General features: G+C 42.1%; 1 protein-coding gene across 2 annotated transcripts in view; it reads right to left on the bottom strand.

Annotated features, from left to right (window-relative positions):
- Positions 1-935: 935 nt before the first annotated feature.
- The window catches only part of wasla (WASP like actin nucleation promoting factor a), a 27,997-nt gene continuing 19,508 nt past the window's right edge, over positions 936-9,424 (bottom strand). For both annotated transcript variants that reach the window (XM_055022672.1, XM_055022673.1), the window contains 5 exons: positions 9,058-9,100; positions 6,321-6,474; positions 3,479-4,050; positions 2,839-2,947; positions 936-2,156 (listed from right to left, as the gene is read on the bottom strand). In XM_055022672.1, coding sequence (XP_054878647.1) covers positions 2,095-2,156; positions 2,839-2,947; positions 3,479-4,050; positions 6,321-6,474; positions 9,058-9,100 — 940 coding nt within the window. In that variant the 3' untranslated portion in view covers positions 936-2,094. The remainder of the gene's footprint in view (positions 2,157-2,838; positions 2,948-3,478; positions 4,051-6,320; positions 6,475-9,057; positions 9,101-9,424) is intronic.

Genomic DNA, 9,424 nt, shown 5'->3' with positions numbered 1-9,424 from the left:
TGCGGCTCGTGTACAGTCTCAGGGTGCTGGATTTGGGATGGAACCCTCCATGCATTGTTACTTGTTTTCGAGTCTTAATATCTGTGGATTTTATCTCCTCCTTGATTACTGTTTTTACATATATATATATATATATATATATATATATATATATATATATATATATATATATACACACACACACACTGCTCAAAAAAAATAAAGGGAACACTCAAACAACACAATATAACTCCAAGTAAATCAAACTTCTGTGAAATCAAACTGTCCACTTAGAAAGCAACACTGATTGACAATCAACATCACCTGCTGTTGTGCAAATGGAATAGACAACAGGTGGAAATTATTTTCATCTTTCGGGGTCCCGGTCTGCAGCCACGGTAACCCGTGGTAAAATCTGGGCTTGAGGATGTGACCAAATGAGCTATGAAAATAGCTCGAGACCTATTTTAGATCAACCCAAAATGCAGCGTTAAACGCACTGAAAGAAAAACCAGCCCAGGATAGACAGGCAGTTAGACTTTATAAATCCCTTTAGGATTTTCCCTCGGGGAAATAACTCAGCACCAATACTTAATTTTTTTTGTAAGCATGTAGTATAATTCATAACCTAACATATGTTATTAATTTCAATTTCTATTTCAATAACTGAAAGTGATGTAAATAGGAAACATAAAAGCATATGAACCAAGAACCAAGGAGGGAGTAGAATCAGTAACTTAACGGCCCTGGAAGGGTGACTGTACTGAGTGCAGCTTCCAAGCCAGTTCTAAGAAAAACCTTTTAGCATAAAAGGTAAAACATATCTGGCGTACAGGTAGTCTGGTTGTCTTCCACAGGGCATTCAGGATGACCTGGACTATGGAGCATCTGCACCAACACAGAAAATGAAAATGATTTTTTAGAAAAGTGAAAAGAAAAACCAGCAGACCAACTCACCTATGTAAATAACATTTATTCAGGTATACAATTTATAATTCTCACTGACCCCACCCGTCCCGGCCCCTCCCGACCTTTTTCACAGGCTTTATGTCAGTAACTTGGCTTCTTGCTGCAGCATTAGGTCCCTGGAGGAGAATAAGAACTTAAAGGACAGACAGCGAAACAAGCGTCGGTTACTTCTTCACACTGTTTGCAGACAAACCATCACAGGCATCGCCAAAGCCACAAGCTGCTTAAAAATGCCACATTTGGTTCATTATTTGCTTTGTCTTGTATTTGCAAAAGGAGGGCATTTACAGTTGCATTGCATACAAATCATAGTTTATTTTAAAAAAAGAGGAAATGACAAATATTTTTAATTGTTCCCTTTAAATTAAATGATGATGGTGTAGCTTCCTGACAGGATGATGGAATGTTGCAAAAGAAAAGAAAGTCCTGCTAAATCAGCTATACATGCATGTGTGTCTGTAACGCAAACATTGTCTTGTGACATTAATGTCTGAGTATCCTACTGTCAATGTATTTTATTTATGCTATTACAAATACACAAAACAAGAAACCAAACTATTTTAGAAACTGTGCAAAACAAGACAAAAACAACAAAACCTTTTAATCAAGTGAAAAATCAACATTAAAGATCTACACAAGGTTTGGTCATGGTCATGTCTGCAAGAGGAGATGAAAAGACAGGGAATAAATAAAGGACAAATATGATGGGAAAATAGTGTCTATGCATTTCAGAGAAATACACTCAAACATTTTCCTGCCAAATTGCTTGGAATATTGTCCATTTAAAGTTTCTGAAACAGGCAATGAAATGTAACAGAATAACTTCCCAGGAAGCTCCGCCCACCCCCAGGTCTTCCCTGCAGCGTTTCCTTCTAGAGCTCGGGTCCAATCTGTGCTCTGAACTAACGGTGCATTAAGTGCTTTCTACAGACGGAGGAGGAGGAGAGAAGCTTATACCACTATGGTGTGTGATGATCAGAAAAGCTTCACTGATTTGGTATTGCACAAATTAACTGGAATTATCATTTTCTATAAGCAAAAATAAATATACTGGAAACTCAACATTTACATTACATGATGTAGTGGGGTTCTGGAAGAGTTTTAGTGTTAGTGGTAGGCTGGGAGAGGGGCAGGGGGGCAGCTTCACTAGTCATCCCACTCCTCATCATCCTCAAAGTCATCCTCTTCGTCTTCATCCTCATCATCATCTGAGAAAACAAACATGGAGGTTTAAAGAGCCAGTCAGCAGCTACGCCCTTGTCTGCTGTCCTGGGAGGAGGGGCTGCTTTCTGCCATATGAAAAAAAACAAAAAAAACACAAACTTGCACAACACCTTGTCGAAACAATAATTAATATTATTATTTCTATTAGGTCGTTCATTTGAACATGTTTTGTTGATTTCTTTTTTTTTGCCTTTGATAGTTATAAACGTTTTGGATCTAAGTGAACATGTTTGATTAGTGACGTCGTGGCCTCCTGACGCCGTTCAGTTTGTCACCTGAAGACGCCACTATCTGAGACCGACTGATCAATTGCAATCCTCTTATTGGGCACATCTGATCGATTAATCACACACAGGTGAATATTTGAAAGTCTGATTTGTCTGAGTGGAAACACAGTTATCCTACACAATTATCGTACCATAACACAATTAAAATCTGAAGTATGAATGTGTAGCCTGTAGGGGAATTATATTTTAGTATTATACCTGTCTACATGTAAAGTGGTGTTAGGGTAATTAGAAATTCCAGTTAATAGGGCAGACAACAGGTCGGGTCTGTAGGGCAGATGGAAAACTATGTGAAACAACCCCGCACACCTCGCCTTTTGAGTCTGTTCTCATGAAGTCATGGCTGGAGGCCAGAGAGCTTTGTGATGCAGAGACTCACCAGAGGAATGGATAGCTTTGCTCCTCTTTTGCATAACCTCCATTAGGGCCCCAACAATCCCTGCAGTTGGAGCCGGAGTTGGGGGGCCCGATTCTGGAAGATCTGATACCTAAAGCACAAAAACATCCATCACACAGCAGGCCTCATCATTTTTCATTCCTTAACAGTCTTTGTTTCATTAAAAAAAAAAGTGTTGTTTTTTTCTCAACAATAAGGAGAAATAGAATTTCTCAAAAGAGACTTTGCCACCTGGTGGATCACCGGTGTAACATCATGGAGGACTAGAACCAAACATCATCTCTCTGATATGCTGGAACTAGACAACAAGGAAATCACCTAACTCCCAAACTGAGCAACCTGCCTGGAGGTCAACAGGCCAGAAACTCAAAGAGCCGACCTAATTCCAGGTCAGTACACACATAGCCAAGCCAACAGCGTTTTTAAGTGGAAGTTGCTGTGGCAGTCCTCTGGGACCATGAAGTTGTTAAGACCTGGTAGCTGCTTATCCTAGTTAACAGAACTTGGATCTGCTGCAGGAACCGGGCCTGCCCCAGGTCCAGCTGAACCCTGGGCAGCAGGGTGTTTACGGAATGCTGTGCTGGTCCTGCAGGAGAGAAGAGTTTGTAGAAGTAGTGCTCACAGTCTTGAGCTGGATCCCCTGTCGGATCTGGTCCAGCAGCGCATCCCGCCCAGTGCTGGAGGCCAGAGCCCGCTGGTTCTGCTCCACCTTCTTCAGCTGGGCCCCCCCCCTGATTTGCTCCAGCAGTGCTGACTTCCCGCCTGGGCTAGGAGAGTCCTGAGCACTGCCGACACCGTCCAGCTCAGGGGGCGGGGGAGGACCTGGAGGTGGTGGTGGAGGGGGTGGAGTAGGTGCAGAGCTGGCCGGGGTTGATTGGGGAAGAACAGGTGGGGGAAGGGGGACAGCTTGAGGGGCGATGGAAGATGCTGGATGGGGGGGAGGGGGAGGAGGCTGCTGATGATGGTTAGGAGGGAGAGGAGGCTGATGGCCCCCCCTAGAGGGGGGAGGAGGAGGAGGGGCACCAAGAGCTCCTGGTCTGGAGGGGGGAGGAGGAGGGGCTGAAACAGGAGCTCTGGATGGAGGAGGTGGAGGAGGGGCTCCTCTGCTCCCTCTGAATGGGGGGGGTGGGGCTGTGCTGTGTGGTGGTGGAGGAGGAGGAGGGCCGCCACTTCGAGAGGGGGGAGGAGGCGGAGCTGCAGAGGGAGTAGAACAACAATTGATCGCTCATTCTGCATCAATACAATAGATATTTCTAATCAATTTTTTATTGTTTATGTCATTACTCTTCTCCATCAGCAAGCGTAATTAAAATAATCTTTAATTTTATGTAGGGATAGCTGAATACATTTATTGGAAGTTTCTAATGCCAAATTGTATTTTCTTGCACATGTAGAAAATGCCAGATTCTGTTCTAACACTAACAGATAAAAGCCAGTCAGTGTAAAAGGGAACAAAAATGTCACCTGTTAGCAGCAACTAACGAGCTCCATGCATGTGATGGATGTTTCCTACATGTCAGATCTAAAGGCCGAGTTCGACCCAAACCCCAGTTTGGGCCAGATCAGGTCAAAATGAAAAGGTTGAGGATTGGTGCAGTCTAAGGCTTCTGTGGCACATTTTTAATATTCTACAACACATACAGTACACAGAAAACTACACCAGAATACAGCATATAAAGATGTGTTCAACTACTTATTTAAGTCTCAATGGAGGAAGAGGTAGCTCACCTGGGGCCTCATGTACAAATCATTGTACGCACAAAATATGTGCGGCGCCATATTTTACACAAAAATCGGCATGTATAAAAATTAACGTGGCATGAAAGTTTGCATAGATATATACAAGCTTTTGACCTGCCGTAAAAATGTGCAGCAGCCATGCGAATCTTTTCTGTGGACAACAAACTACAAAGTGTCAAACTCACCTATTTACACTGAAATCTGACTACATTCAATATTTTGTAGACAAAGAAACATCAAACCCGATTTTTTTCATGTTTTTTATTGTTTCAATGTAAACAACAAAACAATAAATTTATCCTCAGACAATAAACTAACGCACACACAAAATAAGTAAAAATAGAGGATGTGAAAACCTCACTCGAATGTAAATAAGTTTTTGTCTCATAAAGATGTGATGCATTGTTCTGTGCGCCAAAGCATATGAAACACATCTATCTATCATTTACATTCTGACTGAAAAAGAAAAAGTGGGGTTGGATCAGCAGATTAACTCCAGACAGGTTTGGTTATTTTTAAGGTGATAAGGGTGTGCATGCAATCACATGTTTATAAGTAGCTGCGCAAAGGTGAAATGCATAAATGAGGAGTGCTTTGGCTCTGAACATCGGCAATGGAAGGATGTGTTAAGAGATCATGTCGACTGGTCATTCTGGATCTCTGTTAAAGAAGGAGCTGTGCAGTACCGGTACAACTGCAGACAACCTTCAGTCAAGCCAGGGCCACTTTGTGAATGCAGCTTTATGGACAGAAAGCATAGATTTGTAAATGTACAACTTATGCACATGATTTTTTAAACATCCACATTCCCCACTCAAAGGACTCTCTGACACAATGTATGTCTTTAAATCCCGGCTGATCTCTGTTGTTCTAACAGGCATTTGCATAATCTCTCTATTTTTTTTAATTTGAAATTTCTTTCTTTAAAATGTATTATTTTTGTTTTTGTGAGGTAATGTACTGCAACAAGCAAGGACCGTTGCCATGGTTATTGCTTCACGGGCATTTACACTAATTTACATATGTATTTGTGGTTGGCGACAAGGTGGACCGGCAGCTGTGCACTTCTCTGAATTTGTCCGTATGGCAAGTTTTAGTGTGAAAACTGCACACTTTTTTATCCATGAGGCCCCTGGTGAGCAAAGACAGAAGGTTCAGAAGTTAATTAGACTGCAACAAGAAAAGCTGCCAACGCGTTACAGCACTGAGCAGGTCGTGCCACTATAAAACACCAATTCTACTTTGCAGTTTACACACTGATCTGTGTTATCTTTTCTATTTACTTTAAAGTGAAAACACACTTTTTTGTCTTTTCCTTGGCGGCACTTCTTTTTATTAGCAGTCTCCCTCCATAGCTGCTAATAGCACTTAACACTCATCAGCAGCTCATTAATGGAGGTGAGAATTAATCATCCAACCAGAACACAGCATGCTAATTAATAAAACATAATTTATTAATTATGTTTTATTGATTAAGCAGCCCTATCCGTGAAAAACCTTATGGCCACAACCCTCCACAGGGTCTGATCAGAGTTCTGACTACACCACTATGAAACAAAATTAGCTTCAGAAAGATTTCTACTCTTTCACCACAAATCACATGTGGTCATCTGTGCTTTTCGATGAACAGGCACTGCTTACATGAACTGAATGATGATTGACATTAACACACAGATGTACGAGCAGAACCAGAACCATGGGAGGAGGTGTGTGTCTGCTCTCACCCTGCCTCCTGAGCTCATTCTTGACAGCCTCCACCCCCCCTTTCTTCTCGATGAAATCGTAGATGACCTTGGATGTCTCTCTGTCCTTGAGCTGAGCCTCGGAGATCCCACACATGTCAAACAGGTTCTTCAGCTCTGGGTCCAGGTTGTTTAGCTGCTCAAACAACAAAATTTTGTTCAACTCTGGACATTCAAGGTAACAAACTATGCTGACTGATAGAGATGGAAATCTTTCAGTGGTCCTTTTCACAGAGCTGTGCACATATAGCTGGTGGAATCCATGTCAACAGTGAGCTTTATCAATGCTTTAGGAGATTTTTCACTCTTTGTTGTTTGGCCAGACTTCTCTGAACTGACAGAGGAACCAAGTTTGTGGGTGAATGCAGAGAACTGAACATCAACTTCAAAGAGTCAGTGGATGAATTCTATCTACAAAGCAAAAGATAAACATGAATTTTTAACCCACCACATGTCACACATGGTTGGTCCATGGGAAAGACCTATGGATGTAGCCAGACGCATTCTGGATGCTATGTTACTCCAAACAGGACACACTCATCTTTCACACTAGGTTTTGAGCACTTTCATGGCTGAAGTCATGGGGATTATGAATGGCATACCTCTGGTGCCTGTGTCTAATGATTCTCACTCCAGCCATGCTGCTTACGCAACCAGAACACAGCGTGCTAATTAATAAAACATAATTTATTAATTATGTTTTATTAATCAAGCAGCCCTACCCGTGAAAAACTTTATGGCCACAACCCTCCACAGGGTCTGATCAGAGTTCTGACTACACCACTATGAATTCACCATCTCCGGTGAATTCAAGATGGGGTGTTCTCCAAGGCTAAACAATTGGAACATGTCCAGTTCCAATTGTTTCTCAGAAAGAAAAAAACAAAGATTGGAGATGTTTTGCTTAAAGACAGTCAAGCCCACAGGAATGACTGGCCAATTGGAATTACTGTGAAAACCTTACCAAGCAGCGACACAACTTTAAAAGTGAAGACAACAAAAGGGGGACATGCCAAGATTTTCCCCAGAATTGTCTCAGAAATTATTGTTCTGCTTTCTGGAGGCATTTGAAGATGGACAGAAACAGTTTTCCATAATTATAGTGACATAATATTTTGACAAGCGGGGATTGTGCTGACTCCATTTTTATGTTTTCTTATGCTAAATCGTAAGTGGACTGCAGAGCCTTACTGACACCTAGTAAGCATTGTTCATGCATTTAATTTGGTCAATCAAGCAGAACCGGTCTGGCTGTACACTTGGTGTCACTGGCTGTCCTTGAGACATGTTTGTCCCTTGGACACTATTTGTCTTTTTACAAAACAAGAAAAGATAATGTAAGGGGAAGAGTTGCAAAATAAAACAAGAAAAACAATCAAGGACTAGATTATCTTCAACTCAGGTATCACCTAGCCATCTGGCTTTGTATAAGCAACACTTGGTGAGGGTAGCATAGCTGCAGTGTGCCACAGCAATGGGAAAATAAACTGATACACTGGTGTAAAATAACTAAGCAATTTGTAGCTGCTTTTTCTTGCTTTACGTGTTAGCTTTACTTTACACTCAGCCTCGTCACCATCATAACTGATACAACATTTCCGCTAACCCACAGAGCAGAGAGTCACATATTGATCAGAATGTCCTACACTGTAATTAGCTTCCTGCTTTTGGAGAGGTCTCCGATCCACTTGCAGTCACACTGCATTCAAACCGTGTCACAGTTCACTTCAACTGAACTCTGAAGTGAACTCTGTGAATCTAGAGGCCTAGGTTTTTAGGAGGATCCGGGTTGGCATTTTAGTATGCATTAGAGTTCAATTGTGCTTTCACACCTCCCCAAACAAACCGGATTTACTAGACAAACACGCTAAAGTTTAATTAAAGTCGACTAACAAAGCTGGTGTGAATGCACCCTAAAGATCACCTGCTGATTCCAATTTTGGCTAATGCATATGTTTTTTTTGTGAAAAGTTGTAAAGATGACTGTAGTTGACTGCAGACAGACGTGACCTGTTGGGTGTGTCTGTCAGTTAGCCCTCGTGGCAGAGCTAAAGGCTACAGAAGCTGATTTTCAAATCTTTGCATAAGATAAGATCAATGGATAGATCAACTTCATGTATAATCATAATGGGAGCTGGCATCCCATGATGGACGCCAGTTGCAGGCTTTTCAATATAAATTAGGCTGGATACTGGACACATTTACGCTAATATAAAACATCCCAAGAAGATATTGATGATAGATGATTATTTTCCTCCCTCCACTATTTTTTTCCAGGATCATGTCGTCCAGCTGAGAATTTGCATTTCAGCCACTTACATCTACATCAGGTGTGATTACTAAAGGCAGGCAGAGTTTATCCAGCATGACTGGCTTAATCCAGGATTTTATGATCAAATGTTGCATCCAGGCAACTCTACACTCAGCATTGTTCATGCATGCTCTCTCAGTAACTCAGTCACTTGTAACTGTTGGCAGCAGCAGGTGATCAGTAAGTTCAATCCTAGCATCTAAACACAGATCTGTGCTCTCTACGCTGGAGAAACAGACTCAGCCATATTTGGCTTCTTCCTGTCAGAGCAGACAGAGGACTAGCTGAAGGCGAGAATCGATGAGGTCAGCAGGCCTGCTGCTGCTGTCTGGAACATCCCCAGTGTGCAGAAGAAGGCACTTGTCAGATAGGTCGCTATTGTGCTGCTGTGGGAAGTGTGGTACTCACATCAAAGCCTGTATTTGGATCCCAGCCCACATGGCCAATGTGCCTGAGAAAGACGGAAAAGCAATGTGGTGAGATCGCAGATGTGTTCACATGCAAATTCACACCAGCTGCTTAGCATGCACAACATAGAGATCCCAATCTAACTGCTGGCAGATTGGGTGTCTGAAGGCTGCTCTGTGGAGACAGACACAACAGGAACCAACTTGTTCTGCCCCATCAGGACCACAACTGCACTGGAGCAATCACACATCAGATCATTTATCTGGCATAACAGCAACAAGTCACTCAACAACATCCAGAAGATGTCAAGAAGTAGTGTTTGGTGTACTTCTGGGACTTCAGCAAAACAATTATTTTTCTATTTTCT

The sequence above is a fragment of the Poeciliopsis prolifica genome, unplaced genomic scaffold (assembly GCF_027474105.1).
Source record: "Poeciliopsis prolifica strain line A6 unplaced genomic scaffold, Auburn_PproV2 SCAFFOLD089, whole genome shotgun sequence".
NCBI classification, from domain to species: domain Eukaryota; kingdom Metazoa; phylum Chordata; class Actinopteri; order Cyprinodontiformes; family Poeciliidae; genus Poeciliopsis; species Poeciliopsis prolifica.
The sequence above is the reverse complement of the archived record's forward strand: the minus strand, read 5'-3'. Positions and strand labels throughout refer to the sequence as shown.